The 21,356-nt window shown below is 44.3% G+C and overlaps 1 protein-coding gene across 2 annotated transcripts in view; it reads left to right on the top strand.

The window, feature by feature from the left end:
* Positions 1 to 21,356, top strand: part of CSTF1 (cleavage stimulation factor subunit 1) — a 69,766-nt gene that overhangs the window by 9,058 nt on the left and 39,352 nt on the right. The window contains exon 2 of one of the 2 annotated variants that reach the window (XM_085619267.1): positions 19,055 to 19,243. In XM_085619267.1, the coding sequence (XP_085475393.1) occupies positions 19,075 to 19,243 (169 nt within the window). In that variant the 5' untranslated portion in view covers positions 19,055 to 19,074. The remainder of the gene's footprint in view (positions 1 to 19,054; positions 19,244 to 21,356) is intronic. The other variant, XM_085619268.1, reaches the window with a different exon arrangement.

Below are 21,356 nucleotides of genomic sequence, written 5' to 3' on the forward strand. Positions count from 1 at the left end.
ATCCAAGCTGTGAAAAACGCTGCTAGTTTAATGTAAAAGATTATTCTATATGTCTCTTGAAAAAAATAAGACAAATGTGGGAGCTATCTTTGGTTTAACAATTATAATTTCAATTCCCGGCAGCTGTTCCTAATATATAAATACACTTCAGAAGCAAGGCGCTGCATAGTGTCACCGGTGAGGCGCAGATTTGGCTTTCGCTTGAAAACCGTCGAGTGGTGAAAGTCCAATCAAGAACAGCAGAGGAAAATGACCTGTTTCCTGCTGCTGATTCACATTACATCCTCTGTACATGACATTTGGCAAATGTACTAGGCAGAACACGTAGTACTTTGTGAACTGTGCAGAATATTTTGCAAACACTTTTTATCACATAAGTCAAGGCTAAAGTAAATACAAACAGGATTTCGCCCTGAGATGGTTTGTTTATCCCCTAAATCCTGAAATGTTGTTTTTTTAAATTTATTTAGCGGTAACATTTAACTCGCGCCCAGAAATGTACTTGGACAAGAGTAAATAGATACCTTTTATTAACAAAGCCGTTATCTGGGGTGTCAGGGTTGTTGAGTGCGATTCTGAAATTACTGATAAATATAACAGCTACATTAGCGATCTCAGATGGTCAATCTGCCCACCCAGAAAACAAGCATTGGCATAGCCAATAGGTCTCGCTTTTGGGACATTATAAGTGTTTAGCCATGCAACAGTTGATGTTGTTGCATCAAGGATATTGCACTGCATAACTAAATACTTATAAGGTCCCAAAAGCAATACCTATTGGCTATGCCAATGCTTGTTGTTTCTGGGGGCCGGTTTTGCAGCAGTGCTGTAATATCGGCCCCCTGTAACAAAAGCAACAGCAGTGCTTCTCACTAGCACCCCGACCCAGACACCCCGAGGCTAGTTAAACTGAAGGGCTGGCTTGTGTTCCCAGTCCGGCCCTGGTGAGGGTAACTCGTTATTGCAGAAAAGGACCATACACTGTACTTAGACCTGTCACCAGGTACATGCGCTTTCTATTCTGGGTTTCACATGTAGCCCCCTCAATAACGATCGCCAAATTCATATAAAAAATAAAAACGATACTCGCCACTGATCACCAGGGCCTAGAAACACACTCTGGGCAATGGAGACGACACATACTGTTTGAGTAATCCCACCCCTGCACTTCCTTTGAGCGCTTCGTCACTGTCACGTCACCGCAGCCTGAACAACCAATCTGTGACATGCTGTTTTTCTAGTAAACCGAATGAGAGCAAAGCAACGATTGGTGTGAGAATAGGACCCCAGCTCTCCAAAGGAGATTGGGGCAGCTGAGCTGTGTTTCTACCTGGCTCCTTAGCAGTGCAGTTCAGAAGCCTAAAGTATGCATGTCTGGTTGGCCACAGTAACAAATCTGTCCAACCAGACATGCGAACCATGCTTAAGCTGCTGACTGCCAATTAGCAGGTTTGACCACGCCCTGTCCTACCCAGACATGGACAGACAGACATGAAGAACACGCTGCAGCCACAGTAAATAATAATCTATGGAAATTTTGATTTTGCATTTTCGATTTGCAATGCATGTGGGGGCAACAGAGGTAGCGGGTCAATGCCCCCCACGCCCCAATGAAGAAAACGCCGCTGCAAGAACCCTACTAGCATGGCGTTCCAATAATGCATGGTTTGCATAGCACAATGGGCACATGGAGAAACGTTTGACTAAACCTGTACATGTTTATGGTCTGTACTTTTTATGTGTGCCACTGATATACGAAATAAAGTTATCTGATTTGACTATAACTATTTTACTGCAGGGCATGACATAACCCAACAAATACTGCAGCAAAGAACATGGAAAAACAATTTCTAGCAAACCCTAAGGCAGCAGGTCAATAATTTTAAAAAGACAAATTCCAGGCATCGGGCAGGGAATCGGGTACATATATTTCTCCTCAAAAGAAAATGCATTCGGATTGATAAATAGCTCACATGCTTAGAAATGCGTAGGGTGACCACAGACTCCAAGTCCAATCTGGGTGCGGTGCATTCATGCTCAAATTCTGAAAGATAAAATTTGGGATTATGGAGCAGAGATGGCTGCCTAGACGTCATTTGGGGGGAGCTGCAGAAGGAGCAGCATAGAGCCTCACCTCCTGCCTGCATCATTCTCGCAGCGCTTGTCGCCACTCCATCACATGCTGTTGTGAACATATTCTCATATTGGTGGCTGGTGGCTGGACTTCATGGCATCCTGTCTCCAGTGAAACTGGGTGCGAGGCTGTCTGCTATCATCTTGTCATCTTAGCCAGAGGAGATTTGGAAGTAGGTCGGTCGGAAAGTTCTGTTCCACCCGCCATCACTCTAAAGGTGCAACTCGCAATATTCAATTGATGCATGCGGGCGTTGCTTTACTCCACCTATAAGAGTGTCACTTCAGTGGAGCTTCTGCACCAAAACGTTAAAGAAAGACCAACTTTGGGGTGCCAAAAGATGGCAATTATGGATAAAAGCTATTTCACCATTTCTCACTGGGGGTTAATGTCTCCTCAAAGTGTACACTGAATTGTGTGGGTGAAGGTAGGGTCTCCAACCAGTAGCTCATGAGCTACTGTAGCTCTCTAGCTACCTCTGAGTAGCTCACCTGTGTGCAGTCCAGATTATTAAATTAGAAAGCTTTTGCTTGGTTGAATTATTATGCATATAAAAAAAATGAAATTTTACAACACTAATAATATTAGTAGCTCTCAATGGGTTTAATTCATTGAACGTAAGTAGCTCTCAGTACAGAAAAGGTTGGTGACCCCTGTAATTTACTCTCTCCCCAGTGAGTCAATGTGTGGAGGTGTACTGGCTTTTTTCACACCATGATGCATTGGGGGAAAGAAGATGACTGAATCACTACTGACTCTATGAAAATGTAGGCAGAAACGAGATGACTACGAAAAGGGCATGTGTATACTCCCTCAGTACAAGAATCTGACCTCCACTCTCCTCCTCCAAAGACTCAGCTAGAGTCAGGCTGATGAGGTGTACTGGAGAGTGCACACAGAAGATACAGTTACTGGGAGCATGTGGATGCTTTGAATGCCTTTATTAGGGACATGTGGAGATTGCCAGTACACGTAAGGCTGTTTATGCATTTCAGGCCACAAAGAGGTTTTCTGTGGTGGTATGTCAAACCGCGTTCTGTGTTGTTTGTGAATCTGATGTGTCCATGCGTGCACCATACCAGCCCTTATGTTTGCATAAAGAGAGTTCGGACTCCTTGCTCAGTCAAACATTGGTCTCTTTGCTGATCTTGTTACCAGGTAAAGATCTGCAGTACGAACAGCTCCGGGGTCTCGCTAAGAAGTGATGGTACCATCTCCTGTTGACTAAGTGTGCTTTCAACCTAGCCAGGACTCGGGGGAGTTCAGGCTTGATGCTGATGTAGCCCCTATCTACTCTTAAGGTATAGGTGTCCATGTGGCAGAATGTCACACACACTCAGCTCCTGTTCTCACTTTCGTATGCAGTTTTCACTGAAAAAGAAATCAAGAATTAGCCTATTTGTCAATGCTTGTTCTAATTTGTTTTAATGTTTTTCAACTTAGTTTAGCAGCAATGTCAACATTCCCTCTTGTGGGGTCTGAGTGTTTACTCTACTTCCCTTGTAAATGTTTCTGCCCCAGTTAGCCCGTTTCCTATTAGACAATAAGACATTGGGCTCCCTGTAGCTTGTTTCACTTGCACCTGTATTTCAGACTGCGGACAAAAGGAACAAAAACTGCAGGTCTTTCAATTTCGCAAGCCATAATGAAAAATAAACAGGCTTTATGGGAGTGTTGTATGTGGCATTGCTTAAATGGAAGCCAAGTGCAGTTTATGTCACGGGCAAGTTAGGCATTGTTGAAAGCACAGAATGAGGAAGTAACCCAGAGGGCAGGGGGTAGGAGCCACTGTGGTCAGTATTGCTGCATAGTTGTCTGTCACCAAAAGCGCAACACATCTATGATGGCCGTCTTTGAACTCAGTTTGAAAAGCATGAAAGTGGGTAATCGCAGCTGCAGGAATGAGAGAAATATTTCTCATTTTTCAGACAAGGAAAAGGTTTACCTTTTACTTATTATATGCTTTCACCTGTTTGCATTGGCAAAGGTAATGGGTTTCGCCAATGCAAAATCTATTGGCTTTGTCGAAACGTTCTTACATGTTGCTCAGCTGTCGAGCTGCTTTGCAATGTGGCTGCAGCATAGCACTTTTTTTTAACCTCCGGCCATGTTCCACAGCAACTCAACTGCTGTGCAACATGTAGAAAACATTGACAACGCCAATAGATTTTGCATTCGCGAAATGTACTGATTTGCCAATGCTTGTTAGAAACTGTGCATAAGCAGGTGAAAGCCCATAATAAGTAAAGGTAAACCTTCTCTTTGTCTGAAAAATGAGAACCGAGAGTTCGAGACCTGCCCCACCTCTTCATCCTAAGGCAATGATATAGTCATATCCTGCTTGACCTGCTATTTCTCCATTCTCACCAAGAAAGATAGCCCCAATAGTGAGTTTTTAGGTCTCGCCTAGCGTTGCAGCACAAAGCGCTGCCCGCTCGGCGAGAGATTTTGTGAGAGCGCAGAGTTCAGAAGGGGGCTTGAAGCCCCATCCCTCATTTCCATTGGCTGGCGTCACCGTTTATGCTAAACGGTGGCCTGCCATTGGAAATGAGTTTTTTTTTGTTGACTCCCTTTCGCCTCCGATCCGGACTGGGGCATGTGGCTTTCACTCAGCCCGTGTTTTTTTTTTTTTTTTTTTTGCTTCGCGGTTTGAAAGCGCGCTGCAAATCTAAACAAGAGGCTGAGTGAAAACAGATGGCGAGCGCTTGTTTTCTCCGGTCGCTTGTCCCATCTCGTATCTTATTTCACTGCTTCTTGTTTGTCTGTTCTTTGATTGCTTCTTCGTTGTCTTCATATAATCTGATTTGCTTTCATCACGTTTCTTATCATTCGACCTTCTGAATTCTTTCCTATCCTAATTTTGCTTTTGCTTTATATTGTTTTCTACCTTCCGTTACTTTACCTCTTCTTGCTTTCCAGCATCTCTGCACCCGTGCTCCCAGCACTCTTTTCCAGGCTTTTCTTAAGTCCAGCGTAATTGTGGTCACATCTATATATCACCCCCTCATTGACTGCTTGTCAGTGCCCCTTTCCTTAGGACGCCCCCAGATCCTGAATGAATCCGCTGGGCGCCCTCTCCTTCCGTGGAGCGCCCCGTTCCCGCCCCCCTCCCTAAAGCTTATCTAGCTGGTGCTGCATTACAAGCTGCTCGTGGCCCCTCTCCACTCCAGTCCGCGCGCTGCGGCTTCTCCTTTCCTGCTCCTGGATTTGTATGCCTATACCAAACATCTTCAATTGAGACAGTCCCCAGTCTGCCGTAAACGCGACCGAGAATAGCGTTGACACTTAAATACACTGCGCTGCTGCCTTTACGCATTTTTTCTCTGTTTTTCATTCTCTTTCCCGTTGAATTTATTTTCTTTCATCTTCTCGCGTTTCCTTTCCTTCAGTTATTTTTCATTTCTGACTTATTTTCCCATTATTTCACTATATTTGTCTATTCACGTGCCATCGTTTGATTCTTTGTTATGTTTTTCTCCCTCTCGATTTTACTTCCTGTCTCCTGATCATTGTGCATTTCTTTTCGCTCTTGGCTTGCGTTTCGTAAATGTAATTTGTTTATTCATTTCTTTCGCTTCTGTTATTTGCTTACATCGCAGTACTGTTTATCCTCTTTTCTAAGTTGTTTGTGTTTGTTTGTTTCTTCCTCTTGATTTGTTTAATCTGTTTCCTTGTTTCACCACTCTTCCTATCGACCTGTTTATCTTCATATTTTCATTTCCCGGTTAGATTCGTTCTCACATCTCAGGATCTCTTTCACATTCTCTTCCCCTCTCCATCTTTTCATTTCATTGCCCGTTGGCTCTCATTTGTTTCTTTTTTTGTTTGTAACCTGCTTTCGTTTCAAGCCATACCCATTTCCCGTCTATTTTCCCAGTTCGGTCTCTGTTTCTCTCCCGTTGTCCTTCACCGAACTTTCTCAACTTTCCTTATTTATGTTCTCTTACCCTTTCCAAGTTCTTCCAATTCAGCCCTGCCATTCTCTTTTGTTTATGTTCCGTTGTACCCGTTACCTTTTTGTCTTCTTCGTGATAGAGACCCCCTTGCTTGCCCCCTCTTTTCTCCTGTGCATTCCTATACTTCTCTCGTGTTAGACAGTCATTTTGATACCTTTCAGTTAATCAGTCTTGACTTTGTCTGTCTTCCTTTCTCCATTTCCTTTGCTCTCCTCTTTGTCTTCATTTTGGGGTTTTTCGCTCGTCCTTTTCAATTTCTTTTTCTCGTTCTTTCCATCTCACCAGTCCATTTTCTTCTATGTTCTCATTTTTCTTAATACTTTTTAAATGTACTGCCTTTTTCCCCCAAGGCCTCTTCTTCATAGTTGGGAGGTTTGAACACCTGGCATCTGCAGTTGTACACCAATGATAAGTCAGTCTCTGCAACCGTTGCCTCCTCCCGCACCTCACTGCCTCTGCTGTTGGTGCTGACGGGCTCGGCGGGGCTCAACCACGGCAGGAGTGAACTCTAGTTAGCCTGCTGCAGCAGGAATGGAATCAGCCATGCAGCATTCAGCCACAGCGGGAATCAACCGTAGCAGTCAGGAGTTAGTCACAGCGTGCATTAGGCACATCAGAGTGACCTGTCCCGGGAATCAGCCAGAGTAGAAAAAGTCATAATGGTGGGTATACAGTGTAAAAAAATTGAGTCATGACAGGAATTGAGTAAGCGATGACCGGGAATCAACCTAGTAAGCCACAGCAGGAATCAGCCATAGCAGAAGATTCCTTCATAACAGGAATTACCTCTTCATGAGTTACCTCTGACAGGAATCAGCCAGAGCTGTTATCAGCCATGGAAAGTACAGATCAATTAATTAACTGGGCTACTCTCTAAACTGATTCACTTGCGACAGGAACTGATTCAGCTGTAGCAGGAATCAACCGTAATAGGCACGAATCAGCCACAGCAGGCATCCGCCATATCAGGATTCATCCATGACTGTAATCAATCAATAGCATTTGGAAAGGGAATCTGGGCGCTGTGTCTCCATTGAAAAGCCAGGTCTTGAGTTTCTTTCTGAAGTCCGTCAGGGAGGGTGCCGTTTGGAGGTGGAGGGGCAGGTCATTCCAGGACGATGTAGAAGGAGAGACCCTGCTGCGGCGGATGCAGGGGGTGTGCTTGAGGTGTCTTGCGGGCAGGGGGAAATTCAGTCGATGATTGATGTAGGAGTCAATGGCAGAGCAATTGGAAAGGGCATGAATGAGCCACAGAAGGCAGCAACCTACCACAGATGTTAAGAATCGACCATAATGGATAAATGCCCAGACCAGGAGTAGCCCATGGAAGGAATCAGCCGCATCAGGCAGGAATCATCATTGGCAGGATCCAACTCAGACAGGAGCCAGCCACACGAGGAATGAGCCCTAGTGCTAGTAAGCCACAGCAAATCTAAACTCATATTGCTAAACTCATATTTCCCCTATAACCTCCATGGTCTTCCCACAGTTGCCCACGTGAAACTAAGAGAGGGAAGATAAGCCACCTTTCACACTGCATGCCTGGTATGAGACAGGGAGGGATCAAACCAAATGATTACAATATAACAACAGCTAATAACTTCAAAGAAAAGACCTCAACGCGCAGTCAAAATACACTAAAAAAACATATGGGAATTGTGATCCCAAGTACCAAGGGGTGGGATTAAAGGTGTGGCCAAAAATAACTAAAGATTCTGTAACTACTTTGTTGGTCTTTTATCTTCAGGGAACGCATATAAAATAACACCTTAAATGAAAAATAAATGCAAGATAAACTAATAATCGAGAATTACACTATTTTACTATATGAAACCTCTGTGGGTTAATGTGATCAATCAGTGCTTAATTTGTAATTAAAAATAAATAGTGCCAGGGCCCTCGCCAGGAGGACACTACAGCTTGGACTATCCATTGCCCCTGCAAGTGCTTACAATGAGAATGCCAACACAACCACTAACAATCACACTCTCACAAGTGTGATAATTCATGCTATTCCAGGCCCCCAAAGCTATAAGAATGGTTGGTAGGCAGGCATTAGTCATTGTAATTGTAAATTGAATTAATAAACATTTGCTGTTGTGCTCATACCTAAATCAGGCAGACAGCGCCATCATGTGGTAGACTGTCATAAGCGCCTGTGCTGGCAATTAAGTGCCAGTGCCGAGCACCGGAAACCACCGGATCAAATTAAGCACTGCGATCACTGAATATGTCTGTGTGTGTAACAGTGAGCCATACAAATGGAACCTGGTTGGTCCAGTGAGGAATAGGGACTTGTGTATTTTTACTACTATGAAATCCCAGACTGTGACAGAAAGCACAGTGAATATGTAAGTCATTTTAAACTTTCATTGCACATAGTATAAGATAGACTGCCACTAAATATGCAAAAAGATTTAGGTTTAAGATAAAAAATGTGCTTCCAAAATATAGATTTTCGTAATAAGCAGACTGTACTACAAACATTTTTTATAACTGTCCACTACAAGCATGCAGTCCACAGCTCGGCAGGTAACACTTTTACAATACCTCTGAAAAAGAATACAGCTTTCTCATCAGGAAGCTTCGTGTGACTCGATCAATTAAAGCCAATACCAGCATCCAAGCAGCCTTTACATTTTTCAGAAAAACCAACTGCACACATTTACATTTCTTTCAGGCAGCAGGCATCCTGGCAAGAAGGCTTGTATCTTTTTCAGCTGCCTTTCCCTCCCTTGGCTTCAAAGCACTGGAAAATCCCTCCCTTCCACTTCAGCTGAGGCATCTCAGCTGTTGGAATTAGCCATCCTGGTACGGTTGTTTTTTAACAAAAAGTAGGGGAAATATTTTTGCTAAATTAATAAAGTATGGGCGCATTGTACCCAAATAATCCCACCCACTTCTACCTCTACATCAGCGGGCAATCAAGCACAGACATAACCAATAGGTATTTACCGTTTTATTAGTAAAAATCGCTGCTGCGTTATTAAACTCGCTGAGAGTGATATTTGGTGGAGAAGAGTGGTGTACTCGCTTTGAGTGTTTGGTGTAGAAAGTTACTGAGCATTCTAGAAGGGTGACACTGGTTTAGTGCAGGGCTAATTTCACTTACTCTATGTGTGATATTCGGTGTATAGCCTTAGTTCATTTCTTATAAGCGGGTGTTTGCTTGATGTAGAGGGGTTGGCGTTCTAGCTAATAGTGTAATGTATGTTATGAAGGGTTAGTGCACTTGATAGGAGGGCAATATTTGGTGCCCAGTCTTACTGCATTTCCAAGTGTGGTGTTTGTTGAAGAGGGCTGGTGCACATCCTGTTAAGTGTGGTGTCTACGTGTTGCTATGAGATAATCACATGCTATGATTGTGTTGTCAGGGTCATGGACTCACATTTTCATGATGTATGTGCACTTTTACTAATGAATTTATTATGAGTTTAATATCTGAGGCAAAGGGTTCGTGCACTTGCTATGAGTGTGATGTGTAAGTGTGATATTTAGTGCACAAGGCTCATGCACTTTCTACCTGTGTGGTGTTTGAAGCAGAGTTTGTGCGCGTGTTTTGAGTGTAATATTTGGGGCACAGGATTTGTGCACTTGCTGTAAGTGTGATGCTCCGTGTAGAGGGCTTGTGCGCTTGCTTTGAGTGTGATGTTTGAGTGGCCACAATATTGCGTTATTCCAGTGGTCCTGCCTATGAGCAAAGACTTGTAGTGTATTGGCCTTGCTTTACTGCTGTGTTGTAAAACCATGGAACTGTCCCCCAGAAGAATATTTGGGCAAAAAATAACCTCGAAGTACTGATTCTGTGGTACTGATGAAGTAAGGGTAACATTGGATGCCATACAAGGTCACTGAAGTCCGGGAGGAATGGGCAGTTCTGGACAGCATTGTCATTCTCCAGGTAGGAATTCCCATGCAGGGCAGCGCCAAGTAGCTGGGATGAAACAAGCATTTGCAATGCAATATGTCTCTCATTTTCTAGAGTTGAAGCTATTGGCATTGTAAATGACAATGTCTTTTTATTTATGTTTTAAAAACCAAAACATAAATAAAAGGCATTGTCATTTACAATGCCAATAGCTCAAACTTGCGTAAATGCGAGACCTATTGCATTGCAAATGCTTGTGTTTTATTGACTTCAGTAAATTTGCCCATCATTCGGTTTAGATTGGTAATTGGATTTTGTTTATGCAGTCGGTTTCTTACACAAACAAGCATTGGCAAAGCGCTCACAGAGGCACAACTCTCACTCGCCACTCCCAGTGCTGCACTTGCAAATAAACTGTCCTGACTCTGCACTCAGTTCTTTCAGCCTTGTCTTTTAGACAACTTATCCTACACTCCCAAAAAACAATGCCCTATGTGTGGCCAGATTGCATTGCCCTCCGCCTGCACTTATAAAAAACTGTACACACCCTGCACACACGTGTACGCTGCTCACTATGCACTCAGACCAGCATACTGCTCGCCCCAGAATCACACATGCACATTACTCACAGGGCAGAAGCGGAGTTGAGATCTATGGTGCATTTTCCAAAACTAGGAACAAGGGGTGATTTGATGCAACAGTCCACTGCTGCGAAAGCTAGTCATGTAGGGTGTGGTTTTTAACCTGTTCTTCATGTAGGGTGTGGTTTTTAACCTGTGCTTCAGGTTCCCCTGGGGGTCCGCAAAGCCTGCTCAGGTGGTCCGCAGCTGCTTAGAAAATTAAATAGAATTAGCAGATTCATAAAGTATATTTAAAAAAAAGCAAAATGTACGATTGAAAATTTTAAAACGTTCTGTAAATGTGAAGGCATTGGAAATTGGAGGCTAAAATGAAGGTAGATTGAATCTTTGGAGAAGTGCAAGGAACCCAAACAGAGTATAGTATGGACAAAAATTCTGCTATTTTTATTTGTGAATTAAATAAGTATGTAATCATTTGTGTATTTGTTTGATGAATGCTTGTTTCTATATTTGTTTGTGTATTTTGTGGTTCAAAGCACTGAAAATGATTAGGCCGTGATTCTCGGCTTCCTGTAACGACTTTGTGAGGGTCCCCAAATTCCAATAATGATTTATTGGAGGTGCCAGCATTCCTATAATGATTAAGGGGGGTGGGTGTCCACAGAAGCCAAAAGGTTAGGAACCACTGATGTAGGCTGAACTGCAGCATGCACGTTGAAATAATGTGTGCTGTGTGGAATATGAAACAAAGCAAGTCCCACTTGCTTACAAAAACAAGCATTTGCAATGCAATAGGTCTCGCATTTACGCGAGTTTAAGCTATTGGTATTGTAAATGACAATGCCTTTTATTTATGTTTTAAAAAACGAAAACACAAATAAAAGTCATTGTTATTTGCAATGTCAATAGCTCAAACTTGTGTAAATGCAAGACCTATTGCTTGTAAATGCTTGTTTAGATTGTAATTTGGTATAGCCTGGCAGTGATCCCTGAGGTTTTCGAGGAATGGAGGTTTTCCATGCCTTTTTTCTTAGTTGTAAAAGTAGAATGAATGGTGGTCAAGTCATGAAAGATTTCCATTGGGTACTTAAGAGACTAAAAAGCATATACATTAGCTTTAAGAATTCCCCTATAATGCCTCTCCTTAGCTTACATCTCAATATTTTGAGGGGGTTGAGACCTATTTCCAGCTGAAGAGATTTCTGTCTGCTAAGAGCCCATATAAGAATGGAACTAAATTGGTGTACTGGACTGCTTGTTCTTTGACCTATTAATACCTCTGCCTCATCATTCGAGTTCCATGGCTGTCTCGTGTGCTTGTAGCCAAGCATCTGGAAGCCCTGGCAAGTAACGATTGGTAGCTGTAGTGCCTCAGTCCTACAAGCTAGAAAGGAAGCAAGAATCAACAGCTGAAAATGAGAACTCTTAAAATGTGGCAGGAGAAGAGCTCCTTGAAACCATGAGCCATTACTTCTAAACCCTGTGCCTGGATTTGACAGCTGGAAGATGACACCTACCGCACCGATACTAGATCAAGTAGGGTGTTGGTCTTTGTCAGTGGTTGGCATAATACTATGAAAAAGTAAGTCTTAAAATACATAAAAATGCAAATTTTAAAGTAGTACTGCTTCAATCCGATCCAAGGACCTCGCATCGTGCTTGGATCTCTAATGGTAGTATCGTAGACGCTTCCTGCTCAGTTATTGGTTAGACAGGTCCCAGCGCGACAATCAGCAAAACAGACAATGGCAGACGTGTGTTTGGACCTGGGAGCCAGGTCAGTTTGAATATCAGGCGGGTCTTCTATGGGCTTCTAGGTTTGTGACCACTGAAGCATGGGCGCTGTCTGTGAATGGTAGCCAAATGCCCCCCCCCCACTTTAAAGTTTAGACCGCTGCTGGAGTAAACGATATGCCATATTTTCTCTGCACAGCTGTCCTTACCGCTCCACCTCAAGCAGAATGTCTGCCTTTTACTAATAAAAATAGTGATCGTGATTAAGTAAAGCTATTTTGCATTAAATAAATGCAGAAAAATCTGCACATTATAAGCCCTGACGACAGAATCCTGCCTTTCTAATTTACTAAACTTTTGGAACTGTGAACACATTACAGAATTAAAACTTTACCTTCTGTTAACAACACCAAAGGTGGCAGGAAAATGGGATTTCCACCTCAAAAGCACCAACGGAGAATTGGAAACAACTAAGTCTAGCAAGTATAGAATAAAAATAAATTAGGGCTGAAGTCTCGAATGAAATAACATCTGGTAAGTACTCCATTTTAGTTGTCATAGTAATGTGCATCCTGTGTGCTTCTGGGGTAAGCAGCTCATATGCTGCGTATTTCTTGGACGTGTGTGTTTTTCTTCCCCATTAGTTTCTGGTGCACCAATGTTTTATTTGTGCAGCACACCGGGGAGGTGTCCCTAGTATAAGTGTACAAGAGGCACAGCGTGAGTTTTCCCACACATTTTCCACAGTTCTCGTTTATGACACGAAGTAAAGTTTTAAATTAACCCTTCTGCTCACTTCAAGTGACATCATCGGTCCAGCCTGTCATTGACTATCTTTTCTGGTGATGTCTCTATCCCGACTAGCTCTCTCTCTTTCTCCTCATCCTGCTCCCTCGGGGCCATTCACTACTAACCCACTTCTTTCCAATGGCTCCCCCTACAGGCGTCCGTGTGACCTACACATCTTAGTCACTTGCTGTTTCCTGATGTCTAATCCTGCTGCCTCAGTCTTTGTCACTCGCTGTGTTTGTCAGCATTCGTGTGCCCTAATGTACCACCTGTCCTTTAATCTCCCATGCTCCATTAATGCGTATTTCAAACTACTATTTGAAAAAGAAAAGAAAAAATGCCCTGTGACTGGAGGCAATGTAATGTGGGGCCACTTGGCAGCAGGGCTACCTCACAAATGCCACAAGTCGTCTTAAGCTCACTGAATCAGTATGAGGTCTAATGCCTGTGTTGCCACATATACATAATGCGCAAGGATGCTTATATTGCATGTATACTTAAAACGGTATATGCATGTCAAGTACCCTGGGATGCAGGTTCAAAAGCTATTCTAGTGCTGTTTGCATAAAAGGACATTGGGGCAGAGGAAAGCCCGCCAAGCCGTGGTTGAAATAGTCTACATCAACAGCAGAAGACAAGCTTTGCTGCGTGTGCTCTGATGCAAGTGTTGGTCTGCAGACAAGCTCCAAAAAGTATAGTGAAATAATATCTGGCACCCTGAGCCCGAGGACAGGCCAGCACTGCGGGGGATGCACGCCAATAGCTTGTTTACGCAGCGTGGGAACGGCTTCTTGCACAGCCTTATCTCTGGATATCAGGCTACCATCGGAGTAACTCAGCCTCACATCCTAAAAGGCAATTTATAAAGTAATCAGAGGATTGATGAAAAAACAAATTAGCAAAGTTCATGAGAAAACCTTATTTATCCTCTGTTGTTCTATAGCTTCAAACAGTTAACTTTCAGAAATCCAAGTTAAAAACAAGCATCGATCTCTTAGCTTTATGGGGCCAAATGTGTCTAATTAGCGTGAATTAGAAATACATGGGCCCATAAAGATAAAAAGTGCTTTGCGACAGCAGCAAAGCAGACGACCCAGTCGGATCAGAGGCCAAAGGGCGTCCACAAAAAACCCTCATTTCCAATGGAAGGCCACCGGTTAGAATAAATGGTGACTCCAGCCAATGGAAATGAGGGGCGGGTCTTAAAGCCCTTTTCTGAAATCCCTCTCTCACAAAATTTCTCACCAGCGCATGCGCTGCAACGCAGGCGAGTCCCCGCAATGACATTGTTTTGAGCTATTGACATTGTAAATGGTATTGGTTTTTTTTTTCCTTCGTGAAGCATTAATCAAATTGTGTAATGCAAAATTAGTTTAGAAGAAAGAAAACAAGAAGCTGCAACCCCGGAGGGTTGTTGTGGGCAGTAATTCACTGTTGTCAGTGGGGTGAAGTGGTGTGGGGAAGGGTACTGGGACATTAACATCGGCACTGCGAGCGCTGAAAAATGAGGCATACACAGCTTTTTCAGTGTACAAGAGCATTTGCCTATACAAAAGCAGCACACATTTCAGATGGTGACTGCTGGTATCAATACAGACCCTCCACCATTAACTGCTGCATTTAAGCAGTAAACCTGCAGCCTCACTGCACCTCCCCACAGCCACTTACCTCGCCGATCTCCCAGGCTAGCCTAAGGCTTCACAAATTCAATCCCCTTCTGCCACTATTCACAACCGAAACTCAATGCTGAAAGTTAATCACAGCTGTGGTGCCGAAAAAAAGTGTGGCCATGTGGGAGGGGTCGTGTGGGGAACGACACTGGGAGAATAGAAGCGGCACACACAGCGGGCGCCAAAGCTAACAAGCACAGGAGACCCCACCCCAGGCGCTACAGGGGGTGTGGCTCCTAGAATTAATGGGTTGGTGCCATTCCTGCAATCGCAGGAGTCCATAGCACACAGGGGTGGCACGCAGGGGATATCGGCACCGGTCCGGCTGTGTGGGGGGCGTATGCTCAGAGCGGCCGACTTTAGAACGGGAGGGGAATTGGGTTTGGATCTCGGTGTGGATCAACATCCTGTGATCCTGGGCAGATTAATAAATCTCGTCAGTAACACGAAGGGCAGCACCCTGTCTCCGGATTAGAGGCACTAGTCTGGCAGTGGGTAGGGACAGTGGGTGGCGCGCCTGTAGGCACACTCAGCCGGCGGAGTGTACATAGCCGTGTCTGTCATTTTACCTAGCACTTCGCCTAGGGAGGGATGCCACGTAGGACTGTATGTAACAGTCCAATAGTACACAAATAAATATATATATATATATATTTAGATAGATAGATATGTGTGTGTATATATATGTGTGTATATGTTTTCTGTGGGGTGCCTCTGAAAAAAGAACAATACATGACAAGTGTAATTGTCGCAGCACACTGTGGTGGCTTTGTACCAGTTACTTTACTAAATGCATTGGCGGGAGCGCTGCTGTAGCACAGAGGGTTCTTACAGCGCCGCAAAGGCACACTCGCTACATAAAAGCAGGCACTCTCTTCCGGGGTTGTCGGTCCTCTGCCCAAGAAGGGATTGCTGTTCTGGCTCCAACCCGCAAGGGGAGAGGACCCTGGGAGCCACTTGTGTCACAGTTGGGCGGAGAATGTGTGCAGTTCCGCGGGGCGGATGGGTGCGGCTGCCTCCTTGCTAATACTTGTCCCCTGTTCATCGTAGGGACAATTCAGGGTAGTCGGTTGTGGATCTGGGCAGAGATTCTTCTTTTTATCTATTTCCAAGTGTTGGGGGATGTATGATTGTCCCTAATAATGCAATCTGTTTAGGAAGGACTTCACTTGGGATCTTTCTTGGAGGGCTGACACACATCCACGACCTGTGGGGTTTTGAGTTTGACGGACAGCTACAGGTTGGCTTGTAGTTGCTCATTACACACAGTACAAAATGTTGTTGGTAGCGTTATGGCATTTTGGGTGCATTTGTATACAGAGTTACCACTCTATGCAGGGGGTGCGCATGAAGGCAGATGCATCCACACTGATTGGGGTTTGGGCGTGGACGGGAGCGCGCCAGGGAGAGCGGTGGGGGGCAGGGGGCCCTCAGTTGGGCAGCTGGGGAAGAGCCAGCAAAGGTTCTGGTTGCGGGGTCCAGGTTGGGGTGGTCGGGTAGCGAGGCCACTCAGGAGAAGCAATTTTTGACATAAGGAAAACTGGGTGGGGCCGGCTATAATCCATGGGGCGGTTCCTCACATCTGGTCAGTGCGGGGGGGAGTTGCGCCGCCAGGCATAGAGGGTGTGTCACCCAGGAAGGGGGGGTTGGTGCCATTCCAACAATGGATGGGGTCCTTGGTTGCAGACAATGTTGGTATATGATAACACAAAGTAGAGCGAAGTTCTAGGACAGGCACTGGGCCACAGCGTTGGTGCCCTCGGACGGGTCGTATTTTGAAGGTTTTTTCCAGAGAGCACCAATTTCACGGCGGCCTGGATCCCACCACTGGGTGTAGTGATTCTCTTGTGGTGGAGGGCGAGCGCCGCCTCTGGGACCACCCGGTCCAGGACGTCTCCATTGATGGAGTCAATGATCTTCATTGCACTGGGGGCGAGAGGATCAGAAATCGGGGTGGACCCGATTGGGCACTTTGTGGTTGGGGGCTGGAGTGGCTCTCCCTTTACTTTGTACTGTGCCACAGACCGGGACAGCTTGTTGTCGCTTTCCTTGTTCTCCACGGTTGTCTTCGTGGTGCTGCGAGACAGAGGCGTACATCAACAGGAATTCCAGGGGACAGCTGCTGTGGAAAATGACCACCGGAGTCAATAGAATGCAAGGTGGCAAGCCGGGGATAGAGGCTCTAATCCGGCGGTATCGTAGGGCAGGGCTTTAAGTAGGATGGGAAAACTGAGGCGTCTCTCACATCGATGTGCTGTCACTGCAGTCTGGTACATGTAATTAAGGACTTGGTTTAAAATACGTAGGTTAAAAATCTGTGCTTGGCATGGTGTGCCACCAGACTTGTGTTGTGCTGTTTCTGTCATTGCAGCTATATGTACAAGACCACTGGTAGCATCGTACCTACAACAAGTCAGGACAATCGCCTGTGCCAATGGTTGTTAGCTGCAAGAATAAATCAGTTGCAATTATGGCTTATATGTATGTTGAAAAAGCTGCCACTTAAAGCCCTGGTGACACCACGACAATGTTGCTGCTCCTCAGTTTCATAAAGAGAAGGGAAATCCAGGGAGAAAATGACTATCTTTAAGGGACTTCCCTTCCTCTACAGCGCTCACCTGGCATGACGTCATGCGGTGCCTACGGTAGCGCTCAACAGGCCTACCACGGGGGGGCTGTCTGGGGCTGTACTTAGGGCGTTGATACACTGAAAGATGCGAGTGAGGCCGGCGGTAGTTTGCGCAGGTGGGGGCAGAGCAGACGGTCACCTTCGGGAGAGTATGTGGCCCCTCGAGGCGGGTGGCGGTACGGACTCACGGGAAGTATGAGGCAGTCCCTTGAGGCTTGAAGGCAAAAGTAACAACACACAAACGGAGGTGGGGTGCTGGTACAACTTGGCTAACAAGTGACTGCACATAATGCTTACACTTACCAACGTGCCGAGCATAACGTGGTCTGGCATCAATGTCCGGGTGGTGGGGGGGTCTTAGCTCCCGGCATAGGGGCGTGCGTGCAGCCGCGGGAGGAGCGTTGGGGTTTGAACGGAGGATGTCATCCGGCAGATGCTCAAGCACAATATAGGGTGGGTGCAAGGGGAGACCAAAGAGGCGCAGGCTGCTGAAAGATTTGGGGGGGGGGGGGGGGGGAGTGGTTGCTGTGATTAGGGGGGGGGAAGTGGTTGCTGTGATTATTAGCGTGGAAACATGATCCGTCACGTTAGCAGTGTGAACTGCTTATGGGGAAGGGAGTGATCCGCTTGAGCGTTCGATGCAAGAAGAGCGTAGCTGCAAGTGAAGCGGGCGACATGATAGCAAAAAAAATAACCAACCGCCCTTCGGAAACGTGACCCGTGATTACACGCCTCCAAAGATAAGAAAGATCGTCACGACAGCAGTAAACCAAGCCATCCAGTCCGGAGGGGCCGTCTCAAAAGGCGAAAGGGTGCCAACCAAAAAAGCTCATTTCCAATGGCAGGCCACCGTTTAGCATAAACAGTGACAATGAGGGGCGGGGTTTCAAATCCCCTTCTCAAATCTACACTCTCACTTTAAGTCTCGCCGAGCGAGCAGCGCATGCGCTGCAACGATAGGCGAGACCTAAAAAAGGACCATGCTACACTGGTGAAGTCCTGTGAAACACAATGCATTAGGAAAGAGCAGGAAGCAAGTGACTTGGTAGCACTTAAAGCTTTGAGGCACCCTTAAAAAATTATAAAGGTTGGCAAATTAAAAAAATTAGGTTTAGTCCACCACCCCAGACCCCCGCTCGCCCTGAAGCACACTCCTTTTCAAGCAGCTGTGCATGTAATCAGGCACAAGGCTGTCACTCACCATGCAAGACAGTCAATAGCTGAAGTTGGCTTAACCATTTCCCCAACTACATGCTATGATAGGCGGAAGCAAAATGTGATTGACTTTTTGACAGATCAGTAAATGAAAAGGAGTAACCCAACACCCACCCCATGTATGTTTATACATATGTATTTTTAAAATGAATTATTTTGATTACATCAGGCTGGCGAGACAAAGCAAAAAAAAACGGAATTTCGCTTTTTTTGTTTTTTCACTATATTTCAACGGAAATTTGATTTTTATTTTGGAATCTATTGTCTGAAAAAATGATACTCAGAATTTGCCGTATTTAACCTACTGCATATCATAACAAGAACTGTGTGTAGGTGGTGATGGAAAAATTGGGCATTGTCACATTTGGATCTATGTTATTTAAGTCTTGACTAATAATTTCAGTATGTGATTCTTTTACGTGACACAGATGGTCATTAAAGCAAAAAATTTAATTATTTTCTTCTTTGTTATCTGTAGTACAGTATTAGTAACACACCATGTATCGATCAAGAATCACACTGAAAGATCGTCATCAGCTCTATAAGCTTATGATCAGCCAGTTGTTGTATGACGGGTACATCAACCTTGCCAATGGTCTGATAAATGAGGTAAAGCCTAACGCTGTATGCGCGCCTTCGGAGCAGCTACTTCATCTCATCAAAGTGGGTAAGTGAAATTTTGTTTGATTCCTTAATGAGGGCAATGACATTTGGTTATCATCTTTATGATTTTGTTCAAACAGTAGTATTTCTAACAAACTCTTAACAAAGCATATAGTATATCAGAATGTTGGCAGTGGGAAAATTACATTGAGACATGTTAATGAGTGGTGATATAAGATCAGAGACATTTCCAATGAGTACTTTTTAACACTTTTTATTTGTAGAGGTGCAACTCAAGCAAGGTGTGGGATGAGACCTGCGCAGTCGTTGATCGGACTATGTGCAGGGCAGTATTTCTCTATTGCTGGGGAGATCAGCACGAGTGAGTGAAGAGCTGTTTAGTGTTGTCAGTTAGATTGGAGATTTTAGGTTGGCGGCGAGAGATGTTTAGAAAAATCCATTTCCATGTCACCTGTGTAGAATGTTGAAATAGGTGATACGGTCGCATAAAGAATTAATCAAAGAGAGGGAGTGAAGAGGTACTAGGATAGAACCTACCTCCTATCTGATATTTAATAAACAAAAGTGATTCTACCCTGTCAAGAAGTGAAAAAAAGTGATTATAAAATGTTAATTTTTAATTTTAATTTATAATTTATAATTTACGTAATGGTAAGTAGAGTGATCCATGAGATGTCACGGAAAACACTATGTGTTTTTAAAATACCCCTCACACACTATGAATCCCATAGTGTCATGCTTCATCATGGGGGTCTTCCCGTCCCTCTACGGGGCGGGGCGTGCTACTACCTACGACTACGTGGGAGCACTGTTGTTATGATGATTAGGCTTATGTGTAGTGCAAGGGATGTGAGTGTTTAGAATTATGTGTGAAATATAAAGATTAAAAGGACCCTGGCTAGTAGAAAAAACTATTTTATTCTGTTCTCTAGCTGGGAGCGTTAAAAATGGGGAAGAAAGTAGGAGATCTCACAAGTTAGTGGCTACCTACTGGGTCAACATGTTTCGTAAGCAGTCCCCACTGCTTTACTCATCAGGACCAATAAATAATCCCTTAAACACTGAAGGGAGTTAATATCCAGGTTTATATGCCTATTGTTCTGTTTTGACAGACTTTTATAAAATCTGCGCCCAAGGGTACACTGACCCCAGTGAAAATAAGACCAATTTGGTATCTGAAAAAAAGAAGGAGAAAAACACCAATAATACAAGGCTGCTTCATCGTTGTAGGGTATAAACACATCACCATACTTCAAGTTCGTCTGGATGAGAATTCAATTGGTATCGTTTTCGTGATATATTTTTCTAAATATATATTTTTCATTCTATATCAGAGTGGGTAAGGTAAATTTTACTCATCACCCAAATTTTTAGAAAAACGAAAGAAAAAGGTAGTTAGACACAGAGGACAGACTATACGTAACATTACCACAAAAACAAACATATAGGTATTGTACTATGTGGATACACTGGCTGTATACATATACATAGTATAATACGCGTGATGGCCCATAGTCATTCGCTACATGTAAAAATCGTAATGTACATACTTTAGTTAGGCGTAATGTTCAGGCTTCATGAGCACACACTGGAGGGGAGGGTGCCTGGTTTAAGTCACTGCAGGATGGTAAATATCGTGTTAGTTAGAGAAAGTGGCGGCCGCCGGTGAAAGGCGAGCCTTCCAACATCCTGACCTAGTTTAAAGACTTGGCCGAGTCTCAACTTACAGTTAGTAGGATCATTCCTCGCTTCCGTATGCCTCCGTCGATGTAAACACTGGAGTGTGCATCGGTGTTTTTATTGGCACCTTTCTTTTCTTTTCTGATTTTGGCCGACCTTTGTGCCCTTTTTACGTCGTAGTGACAACACGGTGCTAAAATCATTCTTGCATAAACCTTTTTTTCCCCCTTTTTGGCATATCTAAATCCGTCTTTTTTATTGATGTATCATATGTACCAATTGTTTTATTTTGCATCATGATGCCTTTTACAACTTTCATTTCTATACGTTCCGTAACCAGGAAGTGAAGAATTGTTGTCTCGAAAAGCCCATTTCGGGCGGCCATTTTTGAAGCCTTTCACGCTCTAGTTGCGCGTCTCCTTCTCGCTTGCTCCCTGCCAATAAAAACACCGATGCACACTCCAGTGTTTACATCG

Source organism: Triturus cristatus, chromosome 7 (assembly GCF_964204655.1).
Source record: "Triturus cristatus chromosome 7, aTriCri1.1, whole genome shotgun sequence".
NCBI lineage: Eukaryota > Metazoa > Chordata > Amphibia > Caudata > Salamandridae > Triturus > Triturus cristatus.